Below are 25,225 nucleotides of genomic sequence, written 5' to 3'. Positions count from 1 at the left end.
AGTATTGAATCAGGACAGAGACGGGATAGAATCAGGACAGAGACAGGATAGAATCAGGACAGAGACAGGATAGAATCAGGATAGAATCAGGACAGAGACGGGATAGAATCAGGATAGAATCAGGACAGAGACGGGATAGAATCAGGACAGAGACAGGATAGAATCAGGATAGAATCAGGACAGAGACGGGATAGAATCAGGATAGAATCAGGACAGAGACAGGATAGAATCAGGATAGAATCAGGACAGAGACGGGATAGAATCAGGACAGAGACAGGATAGAATCAGAATCAGGACAGAGACAGGATAGAATCAGGACAGAGACGGGATAGAATCAGGATAGAATCAGGACAGAGATGGGATAGAATCAGGATAGAATCAGGACAGAGATGGGATAGAATCAGGACAGAGACAGGATAGAATCAGGACAGAGACAGGATAGAATCAGGATAAAGACAGGATAGAATCAGGACAGAGACAAAACAGAGACAGGATAGAATCAGGACAGAGACAGGATAGGGACAGGATAGAATCAGGACAGAGACAGGATAGAATCAGGACAGAGACAGGATAGGGACAGGATAGAATCAGGACAGAGACAGGATAGAATCAGGACAGAGACAAGACAGAGACAGGATAGAATCAGGACAGAGACAGGATAGAATCAGGAAAGAGACAGGATAGAATCAGGACAGAGACGGGATAGAATCAGGATGGAATCAGGACAGAGACAGGATAGAATCAGGATAGAATCAGGACAGACAGGATAGAATCAGGACAGAGACAGGATAGAATCAGGACAGAGACAGGATAGAATCAGGACAGAGACAGGATAGAAACAGGACAGAGACAGGATAGAAACAGGACAGAATTAGGACAGAGACAGGATAGAATCAGGACAGAGACGGGATAGAATCAGGACAGAGACGGGATAGAATCAGGACAGAGACGGGATAGAATCAGGACAGAGACGGGATAGAATCAGGACAGAGACAGGATAGAATCAGGATAGAATCAGGACAGAGACAGGATAGAATCAGTATTGAATCAGGACAGAGACAGGATAGAATCAGGACAGAGACAGGATAGAATCGGGATAGAATCAGGACAGAGACAGGATAGAATCAGGACAGAGACGGGATAGAATCAGGATAGAATCAGGACAGAGACGGGATAGAATCAGGACAGAGACAGGATAGAATCAGGATAGAATCAGGACAGAGACGGGATAGAATCAGAATCAGGACAGAGACGGGATAGAATCAGGATAGAATCAGGACAGAGATGGGATAGAATCAGGATAGAATCAGGACAGAGATGGGATAGAATCAGGACAGAGACAGGATAGAATCAGGACAGAGACAGGATAGAATCAGGATAGAATCAGGACAGAGACGGGATAGAATCAGGACAGAGACAGGATTGAATCAGGACAGAGACGGGATAGAATCAGGATAGAATCAGGACAGAGACGGGATAGAATCAGGACAGAGACAGGATAGAATCAGGATAGAATCAGGACAGAGACGGGATAGAATCAGAATCAGGACAGAGACAGGATAGAATCAGGACAGAGACGGGATAGAATCAGGACAGAGACGGGATAGAATCAGGACAGAGACAGGATAGAATCAGGAAAGAGACAGGATAGAATCAGGACAGAGACGGGATAGAATCAGAATCAGGACAGAGACAGGATAGAATCAGGACAGAGACAGGATAAAATCAGGATAGAATCAGGACAGAGCCAGGATAGAATCAGGACAGAGACAGGATAGAATCAGGACAGAGACAAAACAGAGACAGGATAGAATCAGGACAGAGACAGGACAGAGACAAGACAGAGACAGGATAGAATCAGGACAGAGACGGGATAGAGACAGGATAGAATCAGGACAGAGACGGGATAGAATCAGGACAGAGACGGGATAGAATCAGGACAGAGACAGGATAGAATCAGGACAGAGACGGGATAGAGACAGGATGGAATCAGGACAGAGACGGGATAGAATCAGGACAGAGACGGGATAGAATCAGGACAGAGACGGGATAGAATCAGGACAGAGACAGGATAGAATCAGGATAGAATCAGGACAGAGACAGGATAGAATCAGTATTGAATCAGGACAGACAGGATAGAATCAGGACAGAGACAGGATAGAATCAGGATAGAATCAGGACAGAGACGGGATAGAATCAGGACAGAGACGGGATAGAATCAGGATAGAATCAGGACAGAGACGGGATAGAATCAGGACAGAGACAGGATAGAATCAGGACAGAGACAGGATAGAATCAGGACAGAGACGGGATAGAATCAGGATAGAATCAGGACAGAGACAGGATAGAATCAGGATAGAATCAGGACAGAGACGGGATAGAATCAGGACAGAGACAGGATAGAATCAGAATCAGGACAGAGACAGGATAGAATCAGGACAGAGACGGGATAGAATCAGGACAGAGACAGGATAGAATCAGGATAAAGACAGGATAGAATCAGGACAGAGACAAAACAGAGACAGGATAGAATCAGGACAGAGACAGGATAGGGACAGGATAGAATCAGGACAGAGACAGGATAGAATCAGGACAGAGACAGGATAGGGACAGGATAGAATCAGGACAGAGACAGGACAGAGACAAGACAGAGACAGGATAGAATCAGGACAGAGACAAGACAGAGACAGGATAGAATCAGGACAGAAACAGGATAGAATCAGGACAGAGACAGGATAGAATCAGGACAGAGACGGGATAGAATCAGGATGGAATCAGGACAGAGACAGGATAGAATCAGGACAGAGACAGGATAGAATCAGGACAGACAGGATAGAATCAGGACAGAGACAGGATAGAATCAGGACAGAGACAGGATAGAAACAGGACAGAGACAGGATAGAATCAGGATAGAATTAGGACAGAGACAGGATAGAATCAGGACAGAGACGGGATAGAATCAGGACAGAGACAGGATAGAATCAGGATAGAATCAGGACAGAGACAGGATAGAATCAGTATTGAATCAGGACAGAGACAGGATAGAATCAGGACAGAGACAGGATAGAATCAGGATAGAATCAGGACAGAGACGGGATAGAATCAGGACAGAGACGGGATAGAATCAGGATAGAATCAGGACAGAGACGGGATAGAATCAGGACAGAGACAGGATAGAATCAGGACAGAGACAGGATAGAATCAGGATAGAATCAGGACAGAGACGGGATAGAATCAGGATAGAATCAGGACAGAGACAGGATAGAATCAGGATAGAATCAGGACAGAGACGGGATAGAATCAGGACAGAGACAGGATAGAATCAGAATCAGGACAGAGACAGGATAGAATCAGGACAGAGACGGGATAGAATCAGGACAGAGACAGGATAGAATCAGGATAAAGACAGGATAGAATCAGGACAGAGACAAAACAGAGACAGGATAGAATCAGGACAGAGACAGGATAGGGACAGGATAGAATCAGGACAGAGACAGGATAGAATCAGGACAGAGACAAGACAGAGACAGGATAGAATCAGGACAGAGACAAGACAGAGACAGGATAGAATCAGGACAGAGACAGGATAGAATCAGGACAGAGACAGGATAGAATCAGGACAGAGACGGGATAGAATCAGGATGGAATCAGGACAGAGACAGGATAGAATCAGGACAGAGACAGGATAGAATCAGGACAGACAGGATAGAATCAGGACAGAGACAGGATAGAATCAGGACAGAGACAGGACAGAGACAGGATAGAATCAGGATAGAATTAGGACAGAGACAGGATAGAATCAGGACAGAGACGGGATAGAATCAGGACAGAGACGGGATAGAATCAGGACAGAGACAGGATAGAATCAGGATAGAATCAGGACAGAGACAGGATAGAATCAGTATTGAATCAGGACAGAGACAGGATAGAATCAGGACAGAGACAGGATAGAATCAGGACAGAGACAGGATAGAATCAGGACAGAGACGGGATAGAATCAGGATAGAATCAGGACAGAGATGGGATAGAATCAGGACAGAGACAGGATAGAATCAGGACAGAGACGGGATAGAATCAGGACAGAGACAGGATTGAATCAGGACAGAGACGGGATAGAATCAGGATAGAATCAGGACAGAGACGGGATAGAATCAGGACAGAGACAGGATAGAATCAGGATAGAATCAGGACAGAGACGGGATAGAATCAGAATCAGGACAGAGACAGGATAGAATCAGGACAGAGACGGGATAGAATCAGGATAGAATCAGGACAGAGACGGGATAGAATCAGGACAGAGACAGGATAGAATCAGGACAGAGACAGGATAGAATCAGGACAGAGACGGGATAGAATCAGAATCAGGACAGAGACAGGATAGAATCAGGACAGAGACAGGATAAAATCAGGATAGAATCAGGACAGAGCCAGGATAGAATCAGGACAGAGACAAAACAGAGACAGGATAGAATCAGGACAGAGACAGGACAGAGACAAGACAGAGACAGGATAGAATCAGGACAGAGACGGGATAGAGACAGGATAGAATCAGGACAGAGACGGGATAGAATCAGGACAGAGACGGGATAGAATCAGGATGGAATCAGGACAGAGACGGGATAGAATCAGGACAGAGACGGGATAGAATCAGGACAGAGACAGGATAGAATCAGGACAGAGACGGGATAGAATCAGGACAGAGACGGGATAGAATCAGGACAGAGACAGGATAGAATCAGGACAGACAGGATAGAATCAGGACAGACGGGATAGAATCAGGACAGAGACGGGATAGAATCAGGACAGAGACGGGATAGAATCAGGACAGAGACGGGATAGAGTCAGGACAGAGACGGGATAGAATCAGGACAGAGACGGGATAGAATCAGGACAGAGACGGGATAGAATCAGGACAGAGACGGGATAGAATCAGGACAGAGACGGGATAGAATCAGGACAGAGACATGAAAGAGACAGGATAGAATCAGGACAGAGACAGGACAGAGACAGGATAGAATCAGGACAGAGACAGGACAGAATCAGGACAGAGACAGGATAGAATCAGGACAGAGACAAAACAGAGACAGGATAGAATCAGGACAGAGACAGGATAGGGACAGGATAGAATCAGGACAGAGACAGGATAGAATCAGGACAGAGACAAAACAGAGACAGGATAGAATCAGGACAGAGACAGGATAGAATCAGGATAGAATCAGGACAGAGACGGGGTAGAATCAGGACAGAGACAGGATAGAATCAGGACAGAGACGGGATAGAATCAGGATAGAATCAGGACAGAGACGGGATAGAATCAGGACAGAGACAGGATAGAATCAGGATAGAATCAGGACAGAGACGGGATAGAATCAGAATCAGGACAGAGACAGGATAGAATCAGGACAGAGACGGGATAGAATCAGGATAGAATCAGGACAGAGACGGGATAGAATCAGGACAGAGACAGGATAGAATCAGGACAGAGACGGGATAGAATCAGAATCAGGACAGAGACAGGATAGAATCAGGACAGAGACAGGATAAAATCAGGATAGAATCAGGACAGAGCCAGGATAGAATCAGGACAGAGACAGGATAGAATCAGGACAGAGACAAAACAGAGACAGGATAGAATCAGGACAGAGACAGGACAGAGACAAGACAGAGACAGGATAGAATCAGGACAGAGACGGGATAGAGACAGGATAGAATCAGGACAGAGACGGGATAGAGACAGGATAGAATCAGGACAGAGACGGGATAGAATCAGGACAGAGACGGGACAGAATCAGGACAGAGACGGGATAGAATCAGGACAGAGACAGGATAGAATCAGGACAGAGACGGGATAGAGACAGGATGGAATCAGGACAGAGACGGGATAGAATCAGGACAGAGACAGGATAGAATCAGGACAGAGACGGGATAGAATCAGGATAGAATCAGGACAGAGACAGGATAGAATCAGTATTGAATCAGGACAGAGACAGGATAGAATCAGGACAGAGACAGGATAGAATCAGGACAGAGACAGGATAGAATCAGGACAGAGACAGGATAGAATCAGGATAGAATCAGGACAGAGACGGGATAGAATCAGGACAGAGACAGGATAGAATCAGGACAGAGACGGGATAGAATCAGGATAGAATCAGGACAGAGACGGGATAGAATCAGGACAGAGACAGGATAGAATCAGGACAGAGACAGGATAGAATCAGGATAGAATCAGGACAGAGACGGGATAGAATCAGCATAGAATCAGGACAGAGACAGGATAGAATCAGGATAGAATCAGGACAGAGACGGGATAGAATCAGGACAGAGACAGGATAGAATCAGAATCAGGACAGAGACAGGATAGAATCAGGACAGAGACGGGATAGAATCAGGACAGAGATGGGATAGAATCAGGACAGAGATGGGATAGAATCAGGACAGAGACAGGATAGAATCAGGACAGAGACAGGATAGAATCAGGATAAAGACAGGATAGAATCAGGACAGAGACAAAACAGAGACAGGATAGAATCAGGACAGAGACAGGATAGGGACAGGATAGAATCAGGACAAAGACAGGATAGAATCAGGACAGAGACAGGATAGGGACAGGATAGAATCAGGACAGAGACAGGACAGAGACAAGACAGAGACAGGATAGAATCAGGACAGAGACAAGACAGAGACAGGATAGAATCAGGACAGAGACAGGATAGAATCAGGACAGAGACAGGATAGAATCAGGACAGAGACGGGATAGAATCAGGATGGAATCAGGACAGAGACAGGATAGAATCAGGACAGAGACAGGATAGAATCAGGACAGACAGGATAGAATCAGGACAGAGACAGGATAGAATCAGGACAGAGACAGGATAGAAACAGGACAGAGACAGGATAGAATCAGGATAGAATTAGGACAGAGACAGGATAGAATCAGGACAGAGACGGGATAGAATCAGGACAGAGACGGGATAGAATCAGGACAGAGACAGGATAGAATCAGGACAGAGACAGGATAGAATCAGGACAGAGACAGGATAGAATCAGGACAGAGACAGGATAGAATCAGGATAGAATCAGGACAGAGACGGGATAGAATCAGGATAGAATCAGGACAGAGACGGGATAGAATCAGGACAGAGACAGGATAGAATCAGGACAGAGACGGGATAGAATCAGGATAGAATCAGGACAGAGATGGGATAGAATCAGGATAGAATCAGGACAGAGATGGGATAGAATCAGGACAGAGACAGGATAGAATCAGGATAGAATCAGGACAGAGACGGGATAGAATCAGGACAGAGACAGGATTGAATCAGGACAGAGACGGGATAGAATCAGGATAGAATCAGGACAGAGACGGGATAGAATCAGGACAGAGACAGGATAGAATCAGGACAGAGACGGGATAGAATCAGAATCAGGACAGAGACAGGATAGAATCAGGACAGAGACGGGATAGAATCAGGACAGAGACGGGATAGAATCAGGACAGAGACAGGATAGAATCAGGACAGAGACAGGATAGAATCAGGACAGAGAGGGGATAGAATCAGAATCAGGACAGAGACAGGATAGAATCAGGACAGAGACAAAACAGAGACAGGATAGAATCAGGACAGAGACGGGATAGAGACAGGATAGAATCAGGACAGAGACAGGACAGAGACAAGACAGAGACAGGATAGAATCAGGACAGAGACGGGATAGAGACAGGATAGAATCAGGACAGAGACGGGATAGAGACAGGATAGAATCAGGACAGAGACGGGATAGAATCAGGACAGAGACAGGATAGAATCAGGACAGAGACAGGATAGAATCAGGATAGAATCAGGACAGAGACGGGATAGAATCAGGACAGAGACAGGATAGAATCAGGACAGAGACGGGATAGAATCAGAATCAGGACAGAGACAGGATAGAATCAGGACAGAGACAGGATAGAATCAGGACAGAGACAGGATAGAATCAGGACAGAGACAGGATAGAATCAGGACAGAGACGGGATAGAATCAGGATAGAATCAGGACAGAGACAGGATAGAATCAGGACAGAGACAGGATAGAATCAGGACAGAGACAGGACAGAGACAAGACAGAGACAGGATAGAATCAGGACAGAGACGGGATAGAATCAGGACAGAGACGGGATAGAATCAGGACAGAGAGGATAGAATCAGGACAGAGACGGGATAGAATCAGGACAGAGACGGGATAGAATCAGGACAGAGACGGGATAGAATCAGGACAGAGACAGGATAGAATCAGGACAGAGACGGGATAGAATCAGGATGGAATCAGGACAGAGACAGGATAGAATCAGGACAGAGACAGGATAGAATCAGGACAGACAGGATAGAATCAGGACAGAGACAGGATAGAATCAGGACAGAGACAGGATAGAAACAGGACAGAGACAGGATAGAATCAGGATAGAATTAGGACAGAGACAGGATAGAATCAGGACAGAGACGGGATAGAATCAGGACAGAGACAGGATAGAATCAGGACAGAGACAGGATAGAATCAGGACAGAGACAGGATAGAATCAGGACAGAGACAGGATAGAATCAGGATAGAATCAGGACAGAGACGGGATAGAATCAGGATAGAATCAGGACAGAGACGGGATAGAATCAGGACAGAGACAGGACAGAATCAGGACAGAGACGGGATAGAATCAGGATAGAATCAGGACAGAGATGGGATAGAATCAGGATAGAATCAGGACAGAGATGGGATAGAATCAGGACAGAGACAGGATAGAATCAGGATAGAATCAGGACAGAGACGGGATAGAATCAGGACAGAGACAGGATTGAATCAGGACAGAGACGGGATAGAATCAGGATAGAATCAGGACAGAGACGGGATAGAATCAGGACAGAGACAGGATAGAATCAGGACAGAGACGGGATAGAATCAGAATCAGGACAGAGACAGGATAGAATCAGGACAGAGACGGGATAGAATCAGGACAGAGACGGGATAGAATCAGGACAGAGACAGGATAGAATCAGGACAGAGACAGGATAGAATCAGGACAGAGAGGGGATAGAATCAGAATCAGGACAGAGACAGGATAGAATCAGGACAGAGACAAAACAGAGACAGGATAGAATCAGGACAGAGACGGGATAGAGACAGGATAGAATCAGGACAGAGACAGGACAGAGACAAGACAGAGACAGGATAGAATCAGGACAGAGACGGGATAGAGACAGGATAGAATCAGGACAGAGACGGGATAGAGACAGGATAGAATCAGGACAGAGACGGGATAGAATCAGGACAGAGACAGGATAGAATCAGGACAGAGACAGGATAGAATCAGGATAGAATCAGGACAGAGACGGGATAGAATCAGGACAGAGACGGGATAGAATCAGAATCAGGACAGAGACAGGATAGAATCAGGACAGAGACAGGATAGAATCAGGACAGAGACAGGATAGAATCAGGACAGAGACAGGATAGAATCAGGACAGAGACAGGATAGAATCAGGACAGAGACGGGATAGAATCAGGATAGAATCAGGACAGAGACAGGATAGAATCAGGACAGAGACAGGATAGAATCAGGACAGAGACAGGACAGAGACAGGACAGAGACGGGATAGAATCAGGACAGAGACGGGATAGAATCAGGACAGAGAGGATAGAATCAGGACAGAGACGGGATAGAATCAGGACAGAGACGGGATAGAATCAGGACAGAGACGGGATAGAATCAGGACAGAGACAGGATAGAATCAGGACAGAGACGGGATAGAATCAGGACAGAGACGGGATAGAATCAGGACAGAGACGGGATAGAATCAGGACAGAGACATGAAAGAGACAGGATAGAATCAGGACAGAGACAGGACAGAGACAGCATAGAATCAGGACAGAGACAGGACAGAATCAGGACAGAGACAGGACAGAATCAGGACAGAGACAAAACAGAGACAGGATAGAATCAGGACAGAGACAGGATAGGGACAGGATAGAATCAGCACAGAGACAGGATAGAATCAGGACAGAGACAGGACAGAGACAAGACAGAGACGGGATAGAGACAGGATAGAATCAGGACAGAGACAAGACAGAGACAGGATAGAAACAGGACAGAGACAGGACATAATCAGGACAGAGACAGGATAGGGACAGGATAGAATCAGCACAGAGACAGGATAGAATCAGGACAGAGACAGGATAGAATCAGGACAGAGACAGGATAGAATCAGGACAGAGACAGGACAGAATCAGGACAGAGACAGGATAGAATCAGGACAGAGACAAAACAGAGACAGGATAGAATCAGGACAGAGACAGGATAGGGACAGGATAGAATCAGGACAGAGACAGGATAGAATCAGGACAGAGACAAAACAGAGACAGGATAGAATCAGGACAGAGACAGGACAGAATCAGGACAGAGACAGGATAGAATCAGGACAGAGACAAGACAGAGACAGGATAGAATCAGGACAGAGACAAGACAGAGACAGGATAGAATCAGGACAGAGACAGGATAGAATCAGGACAGAGACGGGATAGAATCAGGATGGAATCAGGACAGAGACAGGATAGAATCAGGATAGAATCAGGATAGAATCAGGACAGACAGGATAGAATCAGGACAGAGACAGGATAGAATCAGGACAGAGACAGGATAGAATCAGGACAGAGACAGGATAGAAACAGGACAGAGACAGGATAGAATCAGGATAGAATTAGGACAGAGACAGGATAGAATCAGGACAGAGACGGGATAGAATCAGGACAGAGACGGGATAGAATCAGGACAGAGACGGGATAGAATCAGGACAGAGACAGGATAGAATCAGGATAGAATCAGGACAGAGACAGGATAGAATCAGTATTGAATCAGGACAGAGACAGGATAGAATCAGGACAGAGACAGGATAGAATCAGGATAGAATCAGGATAGAATCAGGACAAAGACGGGATAGAATCAGGACAGAGACAGGATAGAATCAGGACAGAGACGGGATAGAATCAGGATAGAATCAGGACAGAGACGGGATAGAATCAGGACAGAGACAGGATAGAATCAGGACAGAGACGGGATAGAATCAGAATCAGGACAGAGACAGGATAGAATCAGGACAGAGACGGGATAGAATCAGGATAGAATCAGGACAGAGATGGGATAGAATCAGGATAGAATCAGGACAGAGATGGGATAGAATCAGGACAGAGACAGGATAGAATCAGGACAGAGACAGGATAGAATCAGGATAGAATCAGGACAGAGACGGGATAGAATCAGGACAGAGACAGAATAGAATCAGGATTGAATCAGGACAGAGACGGGATAGAATCAGGATAGAATCAGGACAGAGACAGGATAGAATCAGGATAGAATCAGGACAGAGACGGGATAGAATCAGAATCAGGACAGAGACAGGATAGAATCAGGACAGAGACGGGATAGAATCAGGATAGAATCAGGACAGAGACGGGATAGAATCAGGACAGAGACATGATAGAATCAGGACAGAGACAGGATAGAATCAGGACAGAGACGGGATAGAATCAGAATCAGGACAGAGACAGGATAGAATCAGGACAGAGACAGGATAAAATCAGGATAGAATCAGGACAGAGCCAGGATAGAATCAGGACAGAGACAGGATAGAATCAGGACAGAGACGGGATAGAATCAGGACAGAGACAGGATAGAATCAGGATAGAATCAGGACAGAGACAGGATAGAATCAGGACAGAGACGGGATAGAATCAGAATCAGGACAGAGACAGGATAGAATCAGGACAGAGATGGGATAGAATCAGGACAGAGACAGGATAGAATCAGGACAGAGACAGGATAGAATCAGGATAGAATCAGGACAGAGACGGGATAGAATCAGGACAGAGACGGGATAGAATCAGGACAGAGACAGGATAGAATCAGGACAGAGAGGATAGAATCAGGACAGAGACAGGATAGAATCAGGACAGAGAGGATAGAATCAGGACAGAGACAGGATAGAATCAGGACAGAGACAGGATAGAATCAGGACAGAGACGGGATAGAATCAGGACAGAGACATGAAAGAGACAGGATAGAATCAGGACAGAGACAGGACAGAGACAGGATAGAATCAGGACAGAGACAGGACAGAATCAGGACAGAGACAAAACAGAGACAGGATAGAATCAGGACAGAGACAGGATAGAATCAGGACAGAGACAGGACAGAATCAGGACAGAGACAGGATAGAATCAGGACAGAGACAAAACAGAGACAGGATAGAATCAGGACAGAGACAGGATAGGGACAGGATAGAATCAGGACAGAGACAAAACAGAGACAGGATAGAATCAGGACAGAGACAGGACAGAGACAAGACAGAGACAGGATAGAATCAGGACAGAGACAAGACAGAGACAGGATAGAATCAGGACAGAGACAAGACAGAGACAGGATAGAATCAGGACAGAGACAGGATAGAATCAGGACAGAGACAGGATAGAATCAGGACAGAGACGGGATAGAATCAGGATGGAATCAGGACAGAGACAGGATAGAATCAGGATAGAATCAGGATAGAATCAGGACAGACAGGATAGAATCAGGACAGAGACAGGATAGAATCAGGACAGAGACAGGATAGAATCAGGACAGAGACAGGATAGAAACAGGACAGAGACAGGATAGAATCAGGATAGAATTAGGACAGAGACAGGATAGAATCAGGACAGAGACGGGATAGAATCAGGACAGAGACAGGATAGAATCAGGATAGAATCAGGACAGAGACAGGATAGAATCAGTATTGAATCAGGACAGAGACAGGATAGAATCAGGACAGAGACAGGATAGAATCAGGACAGAGACAGGATAGAATCAGGATAGAATCAGGACAGAGACGGGATAGAATCAGGACAGAGACAGGATAGAATCAGGATAGAATCAGGACAGAGACGGGATAGAATCAGGATAGAATCAGGACAGAGACGGGATAGAATCAGGACAGAGACAGGATAGAATCAGGATAGAATCAGGACAGAGACGGGATAGAATCAGAATCAGGACAGAGACAGGATAGAATCAGGACAGAGACAGGATAGAAACAGGACAGAGACAGGATAGAATCAGGATAGAATTAGGACAGAGACAGGATAGAATCAGGACAGAGACGGGATAGAATCAGGACAGAGACGGGATAGAATCAGGACAGAGACGGGATAGAATCAGGACATAGACAGGATAGAATCAGGATAGAATCAGGACAGAGACAGGATAGAATCAGGACAGAGACAGGATTGAATCAGGACAGAGACGGGATAGAATCAGGATAGAATCAGGACAGAGACGGGATAGAATCAGGACAGAGACAGGATAGAATCAGGACAGAGACGGGATAGAATCAGGATGGAATCAGGACAGAGACAGGATAGAATCAGGATAGAATCAGGACAGAGACGGGATAGAATCAGGACAGAGACAGGATAGAATCAGGATAGAATCAGGACAGAGACGGGATAGAATCAGAATCAGGACAGAGACAGGATAGAATCAGGACAGAGACAGGATAGAAACAGGACAGAGACAGGATAGAATCAGGATAGAATTAGGACAGAGACAGGATAGAATCAGGACAGAGACGGGATAGAATCAGGACAGAGACGGGATAGAATCAGGACAGAGACGGGATAGAATCAGGACATAGACAGGATAGAATCAGGATAGAATCAGGACAGAGACAGGATAGAATCAGTATTGAATCAGGACAGAGACAGGATAGAATCAGGACAGAGACAGGATTGAATCAGGACAGAGACGGGATAGAATCAGGATAGAATCAGGACAGAGACGGGATAGAATCAGGACAGAGACAGGATAGAATCAGGACAGAGACGGGATAGAATCAGAATCAGGACAGAGACAGGATAGAATCAGGACAGAGACGGGATAGAATCAGGATAGAATCAGGACAGAGACGGGATAGAATCAGGACAGAGACAGGATAGAATCAGGACAGAGAGGGGATAGAATCAGAATCAGGACAGAGACAGGATAGAATCAGGACAGAGACAAAACAGAGACAGGATAGAATCAGGACAGAGACAGGACAGAGACAAGACAGAGACAGGATAGAATCAGGACAGAGACGGGATAGAGACAGGATAGAATCAGGACAGAGACGGGATAGAATCAGGACAGAGACAGGATAGAATCAGGACAGAGACGGGATAGAGACAGGATGGAATCAGGACAGAGACGGGATAGAATCAGGACAGAGACGGGATAGAATCAGGACAGAGACGGGATAGAATCAGGACAGAGACGGGATAGAATCAGGACAGAGACAGGATAGAATCAGGACAGAGACGGGATAGAATCAGGACAGAGACGGGATAGAATCAGGACAGAGAGGATAGAATCAGGACAGAGACGGGATAGAATCAGGACAGAGACGGGATAGAATCAGGACAGAGACGGGATAGAATCAGGACAGAGACGGGATAGAATCAGGACAGAGACGGGATAGAATCAGGACAGAGACATGAAAGAGACAGGATAGAATCAGGACAGAATCAGGACAGAGACAGGACAGAATCAGGACAGAGACAGGACAGAATCAGGACAGAGACAAAACAGAGACAGGATAGAATCAGGACAGAGACAGGATAGGGACAGGATAGAATCAGCACAGAGACAGGATAGAATCAGGACAGAGACAGGACAGAGACAAGACAGAGACGGGATAGAGACAGGATAGAATCAGGACAGAGACAAGACAGAGACAGGACAGAGACAGGATAGGGACAGGATAGAATCAGCACAGAGACAGGATAGAATCAGGACAGAGACAGGATAGAATCAGGACAGAGACAGGACAGAATCAGGACAGAGACAGGATAGAATCAGGACAGAGACAAAACAGAGACAGGATAGAATCAGGACAGAGACAGGATAGGGACAGGATAGAATCAGCACAGAGACAGGATAGAATCAGGACAGAGACAGGATAGAATCAGGACAGAGACAGGATAGGGACAGGATAGAATCAGCACAGAGACAGGATAGAATCAGGACAGAGACAGGATAGGGACAGGATAGAATCAGCACAGAGACAGGATAGAATCAGGACAGAGACAGGATAGAATCAGGACAGAGACAGGACAGAATCAGGACAGAGACAGGATAGAATCAGGACAGAGACAAAACAGAGACAGGATAGAATCAGGACAGAGACAGGATAGGGACAGGATAGAATCAGGACAGAGACAGGATAGAATCAGGACAGAGACAAAACAGAGACAGGATAGAATCAGGACAGAGACAGGACAGAATCAGGACAGAGACAGGATAGAATCAGGACAGAGACAAGACAGAGACAGGATAGAATCAGGACAGAGACAAGACAGAGACAGGATAGAATCAGGACAGAGACAGGATAGAATCAGGACAGAGACGGGATAGAATCAGGATGGAATCAGGACAGAGACAGGATAGAATCAGGATAGAATCAGGATAGAATCAGGACAGACAGGATAGAATCAGGACAGAGACAGGATAGAAACAGGACAGAGACAGGATAGAATCAGGATAGAATTAGGACAGAGACAGGATAGAATCAGGACAGAGACGGGATAGAATCAGGACAGAGACGGGATAGAATCAGGACAGAGACGGGATAGAATCAGGACAGAGACGGGATAGAATCAGGACAGAGACAGGATAGAATCAGGATAGAATCAGGACAGAGACAGGATAGAATCAGGACAGAGACAGGATAGAATCAGGACAGAGACAGGATAGAATCAGGATAGAATCAGGACAAAGACGGGATAGAATCAGGACAGAGACAGGATAGAATCAGGACAGAGACGGGATAGAATCAGGATAGAATCAGGACAGAGACGGGATAGAATCAGGACAGAGACAGGACAGAGACGGGATAGAATCAGGACAGAGACGGGATAGAATCAGAATCAGGACAGAGACAGGATAGAATCAGGACAGAGACGGGATAGAATCAGGACAGAGATGGGATAGAATCAGGATAGAATCAGGACAGAGATGGGATAGAATCAGGACAGAGACAGGATAGAATCAGGACAGAGACAGGATAGAATCAGGATAGAATCAGGACAGAGACGGGATAGAATCAGGACAGAGACAGAATAGAATCAGGATTGAATCAGGACAGAGACGGGATAGAATCAGGATAGAATCAGGACAGAGACAGGATAGAATCAGGATAGAATCAGGACAGAGACGGGATAGAATCAGAATCAGGACAGAGACAGGATAGAATCAGGACAGAGACGGGATAGAATCAGGATAGAATCAGGACAGAGACGGGATAGAATCAGGACAGAGACATGATAGAATCAGGACAGAGACAGGATAGAATCAGGACAGAGACGGGATAGAATCAGAATCAGGACAGAGACAGGATAAAATCAGGATAGAATCAGGACAGAGCCAGGATAGAATCAGGACAGAGACAGGATAGAATCAGGACAGAGACGGGATAGAATCAGGACAGAGACAGGATAGAATCAGGATAGAATCAGGACAGAGACGGGATAGAATCAGAATCAGGACAGAGACAGGATAGAATCAGGACAGAGATGGGATAGAATCAGGACAGAGACAGGATAGAATCAGGACAGAGACAGGATAGAATCAGGATAGAATCAGGACAGAGACGGGATAGAATCAGGACAGAGACGGGATAGAATCAGGACAGAGACAGGATAGAATCAGGACAGAGAGGATAGAATCAGGACAGAGACAGGATAGAATCAGGACAGAGACAGGATAGAATCAGGACAGAGACGGGATAGAATCAGGACAGAGACAGGATAGAATCAGGACAGAGACGGGATAGAATCAGGACAGAGACATGAAAGAGACAGGATAGAATCAGGACAGAGACAGGACAGAGACAGGATAGAATCAGGACAGAGACAGGACAGAATCAGGACAGAGACAAAACAGAGACAGGATAGAATCAGGACAGAGACAGGATAGGGACAGGATAGAATCAGCACAGAGACAGGATAGAATCAGGACAGAGACAGGATAGAATCAGGACAGAGACAGGACAGAGACAGGATAGAATCAGGACAGAGACGGGATAGAGACAGGATAGAATCAGGACAGAGACAAGACAGAGACAGGATAGAAACAGGACAGAGACAGGACAGAATCAGGACAGAGACAGGATAGGGACAGGATAGAATCAGCACAGAGACAGGATAGAATCAGGACAGAGACAGGATAGAATCAGGACAGAGACAGGACAGAATCAGGACAGAGACAGGATAGAATCAGGACAGAGACAGGATAGGGACAGGATAGAATCAGGACAGAGACAAAACAGAGACAGGATAGAATCAGGACAGAGACAGGACAGAGACAAGACAGAGACAGGATAGAATCAGGACAGAGACAAGACAGAGACAGGATAGAATCAGGACAGAGACAAGACAGAGACAGGATAGAATCAGGACAGAGACGGGATAGAATCAGGATGGAATCAGGACAGAGACAGGATAGAATCAGGATAGAATCAGGATAGAATCAGGACAGACAGGATAGAATCAGGACAGAGACAGGATAGAATCAGGACAGAGACAGGATAGAAACAGGACAGAGACAGGATAGAATCAGGATAGAATTAGGACAGAGACAGGATAGAATCAGGACAGAGACGGGATAGAATCAGGACAGAGACGGGATAGAATCAGGACAGAGACAGGATAGAATCAGGACAGAGACAGGATAGAATCAGTATTGAATCAGGACAGAGACAGGATAGAATCAGGACAGAGACAGGATAGAATCAGGACAGAGACAGGATAGAATCAGGATAGAATCAGGACAGAGACGGGATAGAATCAGGACAGAGACAGGATAGAATCAGGATAGAATCAGGACAGAGACGGGATAGAATCAGGACAGAGACAGGATAGAATCAGGATAGAATCAGGACAGAGACGGGATAGAATCAGAATCAGGACAGAGACAGGATAGAAACAGGACAGAGACAGGATAGAATCAGGATAGAATTAGGACAGAGACAGGATAGAATCAGGACAGAGACGGGATAGAATCAGGACAGAGACGGGATAGAATCAGGACAGAGACGGGATAGAATCAGGACATAGACAGGATAGAATCAGGATAGAATCAGGACAGAGACAGGATAGAATCAGTATTGAATCAGGACAGAGACAGGATAGAATCAGGATAGAATCAGGACAGAGACGGGATAGAATCAGGACAGAGACAGGATAGAATCAGGATAGAATCAGGACAGAGACGGGATAGAATCAGGATAGAATCAGGACAGAGACGGGATAGAATCAGGACAGAGACAGGATAGAATCAGGATAGAATCAGGACAGAGACGGGATAGAATCAGAATCAGGACAGAGACAGGATAGAATCAGGACAGAGACGGGATAGAATCAGGATAGAATCAGGACAGAGATGGGATAGAATCAGGATAGAATCAGGACAGAGATGGGATAGAATCAGGACAGAGACAGGATAGAATCAGGACAGAGACAGGATAGAATCAGGATAGAATCAGGACAGAGACGGGATAGAATCAGGACAGAGACAGGATAGAATCAGGATTGAATCAGGACAGAGACGGGATAGAATCAGGATAGAATCAGGACAGAGACAGGATAGAATCAGGATAGAATCAGGACAGAGACGGGATAGAATCAGAATCAGGACAGAGACAGGATAGAATCAGGACAGAGACGGGATAGAATCAGGATAGAATCAGGACAGAGACGGGATAGAATCAGGACAGAGACAGGATAGAATCAGGACAGAGACAGGATAAAATCAGGACAGAGCCAGGATAGAATCAGGACAGAGACAGGATAGAATCAGGACAGAGACGGGATAGAATCAGGACAGAGACAGGATAGAATCAGGATAGAATCAGGACAGAGACAGGATAGAATCAGGACAGAGACGGGATAGAATCAGAATCAGGACAGAGACGGGATAGAATCAGGATAGAATCAGGACAGAGACGGGATAGAATCAGGACAGAGACAGGATAGAATCAGGACAGAGACAGGATAGAATCAGGACAGAGACGGGATAGAATCAGAATCAGGACAGAGACAGGATAGAATCAGGACAGAGACAGGATAAAATCAGGATAGAATCAGGACAGAGACAGGATAGAATCAGGACAGAGACGGGATAGAATCAGGATAGAATCAGGACAGAGACGGGATAGAATCAGGACAGAGACAGGATAGAATCAGGACAGAGACAGGATAGAATCAGGACAGAGACGGGATAGAATCAGAATCAGGACAGAGACAGGATAGAATCAGGACAGAGACAGGATAAAATCAGGATAGAATCAGGACAGAGCCAGGATAGAATCAGGACAGAGACAGGATAGAATCAGGACAGAGACGGGATAGAATCAGGACAGAGACAGGATAGAATCGGGACAGAGACAGGATAGAATCAGGACAGAGACGGGATTGAATCAGGACAGAGACAGGATAGAATCAGGACAGAGACAGGATAGAATCAGGACAGAGACAGGATAGAATCAGGACAGAGACGGGATAGAATCAGGACAGAGACAGGATAGAATCAGGACAGAGACGGGATAGAATCAGGATAGAATCAGGACAGAGACAGGATAGAATCAGGACAGAGACGGGATAGAATCAGGATAGAATCAGGACAGAGACGGGATAGAATCAGGACAGAGACGGGATAGAATCAGGATAGAATCAGGACAGAGACGGGATAGAATCAGGACAGAGACGGGATAGAATCAGGATAGAATCAGGACAGAGACCGGCCAGCAACTGGAAGGAGCACCAGAGATAAAACCAGTAACACACCCAGTAAACTGAGGAAACCTGCAGGACATGGAGTGAAACTTTTCTCAGAACAGTCATCATGCCAATGTGACCCCGCCGACACAAAGTTCAGAGGTCAACCAGGAAGAGATTGAACTTCTGATATTCCTTTTCTGTCATTGGCGTCGCCGTTTCTCCAGATGTGCTCACGGCAGGGTGACGGCACAGTTGCCATGGAGACATCCTCCCTCCAAGTATGGTTTTTATAAATACCTCTGCCTATGTCGGGTTTTGTTCGCATGACAGCTGATCTAAGATCCTCTTAAAGACCTGATCAGGTATTTACTGAAGAGGGGCGGAGCCTGGCACATGACCAGAACGGAGACAAAACCACGTCTGAGTCACATGACATTTCCTCTGGCACTTCACATGGACACGTTTGTTTCTGCATCAGGATAAAATCTCATCCGTTTCCGTGTGTGTGTGCATATTTCCAGCCTCACGGACTCTCCGTCGTCCTCACGTCTCCAGCCGTCTTCAGCTTCACAGCACCGATGTGTCCAGAGCGCCACCTGGAGGCTGCAGAGATTCTCGGTACCTGAATGCCTCACACACACTTCCTGTTTGCTTGGTGTTGCTGTTGTGAAGTTGACATTCCTGAGGGACACAGAATGCACCGTTAGCCTGCAGCCGGCAGGTGGGAGAACTACTGGTCCTCTGTAGAACTGGTCCAGACTAGTTTAAAGCCGGTCTGGTCCATGAGTCCATCCTGTGGCCGTAGTTTGCCCCACAGACCGACCCACATGGTTCTGGTTCTGGTTCTGGTTCTAGTGGCAGGAAACACAGCGTTTTTAAATCTGTGGTGCGTTTAGGTGCAGACGTGAGGCGGGTGAAACGGGAAGACGCCGGCGCTGTTCTGGCTGACACTCTGCGTCACTTCCTGTTTGAGCTCCAGGTGGAAGATGGGCTGGTTGCCGTGGGTTACAGCAAGGATGACATCCCAGCACTGGTGAAGGGGACTATTCCTCAGGTGAGTCATGTGACCTGGGAATCGTCTGTTTGCGCTCCACGCCTGAGTCGTTTCTTCTTCTGTCGTCTCAGGAGCGCGTCACCAAACTGTCTCCACGACGACACACGGAGGAGGACCTGAGCTGGCTGTTCGAGGCCTCCATGAAGCTCTACTGAGGCTCTGCTCCCCCTGCAGCCACAGCAGCTGATCAGATCACTGATCGATCAATAAATATTCACAGTAACAAACTGTGTCTGATTTATGTTTGAGCTGTTCAGTAACCGATCAGATCAGGTTCAGTCGATAAAGCAGGAACGTACAAACCTGAAGATTCTGTTTGTGCTTGGTGATGAGGACGGTCTGTGATGGGAGGAATCCCCCCTGATGCTGCAGATCGCAGAAGATAAAATCTTTTTCAATTAAAAGTAGAAACAACTAAACGAGTGAAAACAAATAGAAACAAGTAGAAATTAAAGCCGCAAGCGGCATCCATCGGGTCCTCGCCTCATGCCGAACCCTCCACCCGAACTCACCACAAAGCTTCCGGGTGGATGTGAAGTAAAAGGCACGAATCCAAAACTAGTTTGTTCAAAAACAATGCACATACAGTGCTAAATGGGCGTAAACGCCAAGATGGCGGACACCCCGTTGCCATGGTAACAGGTGGTCAATGCACTTTTTACTCGCCTTGGGTTGTTACACGTGTGTCGAATTTCGTAGACCAAGGTGAAAGTAGACGATACATGTTTGAATGCGTGAAGGATCTACCAAATATGAATGCTTTCAGTTTTGGTTCCGATCGGACGTATTTCTGCGAAGATATGAGTGAACCGTGTTTCATGGCGAGAACGCTTTTTTCCATGGGTTGCCACGGTAACACGCTTTGTCCTACTGGAAAGATGTCACTAACTTTTGGTCTCCATCTTGTGACGAAGCTCCATGGCGAACATGGAGCCAATAGCATGAATCGCCTCAGACTAGTTTGTTGAAATACGACGCGCTGAAAGTGATAAAAAACGTGCTTGCTGCGGCTCGGACCCTGATGATAAACAGAAACAACCGCCGTCCCCGTCATCCTGTTATTGATCCATCAGGACAACTGAATAAAGAAAACCTCGCTGCAAACCTGGAGGGGATTTTCTACAGCGACACTTTGGAGGGTGGGACAGAGTCTACAGAACTTCTCGGCCCAGAGACCCGTTTGGACCAGACCAGGACCTCCTGGTGTCCACCTGGACACGGCGTCCACAGGACACCATCTACAGGTCCAACATCTGCATGGGATACACACAGCATGATCAGCAGGTTCTGGTTCTGAAACCAGACCAGCTTCAGATTCAGACAGCGCACCAGGTTCAGGTTCTAGAGGGTCTGGTCGGAAGGTCCTCTCACCGAAAGGAGGGTTCTGTGCGAGCGGTTCTGAGAAGCTTGTTAATCCAAGTTAATCATATCAGGAAGAGTTCTTACATAAACCTGATCACCTGAATGCAGCGCGGCGACCCAGAACCGGTCCGCGGCAGTTCTACCAGCAGCGCGGCGACCCAGAACCGGTCCGCGGCAGTTCTACCAGCAGCGCGGCGACCCAGAACCGGTCCGCGGCAGTTCTACCAGCAGCGCGGCGACCCAGAACCGGTCCGCGGCAGTTCTGCCAGCAGCGCGGCGACCCAGAACCGGTCCGCGGCAGTTCTACCAGCAGCGCGGCGACCCAGAACCGGTCCGCGGCAGTTCTACCAGCAGCGCGGCGACCCAGAACCGGTCCGCGGCAGTTCTGCCTGCAGCGCGGCGACCCAGAACCGGTCCGCGGCAGTTCTACCAGCAGCGCGGCGACCCAGAACCGGTCCGCGGCAGTTCTGCCTGCAGCGCGGCGACCCAGAACCGGTCTAGAAGTGTGTGTGTGTGTTAGAAGTGTGTGTGTTAGAAGTGTGTGTGTGTTAGAAGTGTGTGTGTGTGTGTGTGTTAGAAGTGTGTGTGTGTATGTGTGTGTTAGAAGTGTGTGTGTGTGTGTGTGTTAGAAGTGTGTGTGTGTGTGTTAGAAGTGTGTGTGTGTGTGTTAGAAGTGTGTGTGTGTGTGTGTTAGAAGTGTGTCTGTGTGTGTTAGAAGTGTGTGTGTGTGTGTGTTAGAAGTGTGTGTGTGTGTTAGAAGTGTCTGTGTGTGTTAGAAGTGTCTGTGTGTGTTAGAAGTGTGTGTGTGTGTGTGTTAGAAGTGTGTGTGTGTGTGTGTTAGAAGTGTGTGTGTGTGTGTGTTAGAAGTGTGTGTGTGTTAGAAGTGTGTGTGTGTTAGAAGTGTGTGTGTGTTAGAAGTGTGTGTGTGTTAGAAGTGTGTGTGTTAGAAGTGTGTGTGTTAGAAGTGTGTGTGTGTGTGTGTTAGAAGTGTGTGTGTGTGTTAGAAGTGTGTGTGTGTGTGTGTTAGAAGTGTGTGTGTGTTAGAAGTGTGTGTGTGTGTGTGTGTCTTAGAAGTATGTGTGTGTGTGTTAGAAGTGTGTGTGTGTTAGAAGTGTGTGTGTGTGTGTTAGAAGTGTGTGTGTTAGAAGTGTGTCTGTGTGTGTTAGAAGTGTGTGTGTGTTAGAAGTGTGTGTGTGTGTGTGTGTTAGAAGTATGTGTGTTAGAAGTGTGTGTGTGTTAGAAGTGTGTGTGTGTGTTAGAAGTGTGTGTGTGTTAGAAGTGTGTGTGTTAGAAGTGTGTGTGTGTGTGTGTTAGAAGTGTGTGTGTGTTAGAAGTGTGTGTGTGTTAGAAATGTGTGTGTATGTGTGTGTGTTAGAAGTGTGTGTGTGTGTGTGTTAGAAGTGTGTGTGTGTGTTAGAAGTGTGTGTGCGTTTGTTAGAAGTGTGTGTGTGTTAGAAGTGTGTGTGTGCGTGTGTTAGAAGTGTGTGTGTTAGAAGTGTGTGTGTGTTAGAAGTGTGTGTGTGTGTGTTAGAAGTGTGTGTGTTAGAAGTGTGTGTGTGTGTGTGTTAGAAGTGTGTGTGTGTGTGTTAGAAGTGTGTGTGTGTGTGTGTTAGAAGTGTGTGTGTGTTAGAAGTGTGTGTGTTACGTGTGTGTGTGTGTGTGTGTTAGAAGTTTGTGTGTGTGTGTGTGTGTTAGAAGTGTGTGTGTGTGTGTGTGTGTTAGAAGTGTGTGTGTGTTAGAAGTGTGTGTGTGTGTGTGTGTTAGAAGTGTGTGTGTGTGTGTGTTAGAAGTGTGTGTGTGTTAGAAGTGTGTGTGTGTTAGAAGTGTGTGTGTGTGTCTTAGAAGTATGTGTGTGTGTGTTAGAAGTGTGTGTGTGTGTGTTAGAAGTGTGTGTGTGTTAGAAGTGTGTGTGTGTTAGAAGTGTGTGTGTGTGTTAGAAGTGTGTGTGTGTGTGTTAGAAGTGTGTGTGTGTGTGTTAGAAGTGTGTGTGTGTGTGTTAGAAGTGTGTCTGTGTGTGTTAGAAGTGTGTGTGTGTTAGAAGTGTGTGTGTGTGTGTGTTAGAAGTGTGTGTGTGTGTTAGAAGTGTGTGTGTGTGTTAGAAGTGTGTGTGTGTGTTAGAAGTGTGTGTGTGTGTTAGAAGTGTGTCTGTGTGTGTTAGAAGTGTGTCTGTGTGTGTTAGAAGTGTGTGTGTGTTAGAAGTGTGTGTGTGTGTGTGTGTCTTAGAAGTATGTGTGTGTGTGTTAGAAGTGTGTGTGTGTGTGTTAGAAGTGTTTGTGTGTGTGTGTTAGAAGTGTGTGTGTGTGTGTTAGAAGTGTGTGTGTGTTTGTTAGAAGTGTGTGTGTGTGTGTGTTAGAAGTGTGTGTGTTAGAAGTGTGTCTGTGTGTGTTAGAAGTGTGTGTGTGTTAGAAGTGTGTGTGTGTGTGTGTGTGTGTTAGAAGTATGTGTGTGTGTGTTAGAAGTATGTGTGTTAGAAGTGTGTGTGTGTTAGAAGTGTGTGTGTGTGTTAGAAGTGTGTGTGTGTTTGTTAGAAGTGTGTGTGTGTTAGAAGTGTGTGTGTTAGAAGTGTGTGTGTGTTAGAAGTGTGTGTGTGTTAGAAGTGTGTGTGTGTTAGAAATGTGTGTGTATGTGTGTGTGTTAGAAGTGTGTGTGTGTGTGTGTTAGAAGTGTGTGTGTGTGTTAGAAGTGTGTGTGCGTTTGTTAGAAGTGTGTGTGTGTGTGTGTGTTAGAAGTGTGTGTGTGCGTGTGTTAGAAGTGTGTGTGTGTTAGAAGTGTGTGTGTGTGTGTTAGAAGTGTGTGTGTTAGAAGTGTGTGTGTGTGTGTGTTAGAAGTGTGTGTGTGTGTGTTAGAAGTGTGTGTGTGTGTGTGTTAGAAGTGTGTGTGTGTGTGTGTTAGAAGTGTGTGTGTGTTAGAAGTGTGTGTGTTACGTGTGTGTGTGTGTGTGTGTTAGAAGTTTGTGTGTGTGTGTGTGTGTTAGAAGTGTGTGTGTGTGTGTGTGTGT

The 25,225-nt window shown here is 46.3% G+C and overlaps 1 protein-coding gene across 3 annotated transcripts in view; it reads left to right on the top strand.

Annotated features, from left to right (window-relative positions):
• Positions 1 to 21,092, top strand: part of adhfe1 (alcohol dehydrogenase iron containing 1) — a 55,581-nt gene extending 34,489 nt beyond the window's left edge. For all 3 annotated transcript variants that reach the window (XM_079243095.1, XM_079243094.1, XM_079243096.1), the window contains 3 exons: positions 20,333 to 20,429; positions 20,708 to 20,865; positions 20,937 to 21,092. In XM_079243095.1, coding sequence (XP_079099221.1) covers positions 20,333 to 20,429; positions 20,708 to 20,865; positions 20,937 to 21,020 — 339 coding nt within the window. In that variant the 3' untranslated portion in view covers positions 21,021 to 21,092. The remainder of the gene's footprint in view (positions 1 to 20,332; positions 20,430 to 20,707; positions 20,866 to 20,936) is intronic.
• The last annotated feature ends 4,133 nt before the right edge of the window (positions 21,093 to 25,225 follow it).

This window comes from Telmatherina bonti (genome assembly GCF_933228915.1).
Source record: "Telmatherina bonti genome assembly, chromosome: 7".
NCBI classification, from domain to species: Eukaryota; Metazoa; Chordata; class Actinopteri; order Atheriniformes; family Telmatherinidae; genus Telmatherina; species Telmatherina bonti.
The sequence above is the reverse complement of the archived record's forward strand: the minus strand, read 5'-3'. Positions and strand labels throughout refer to the sequence as shown.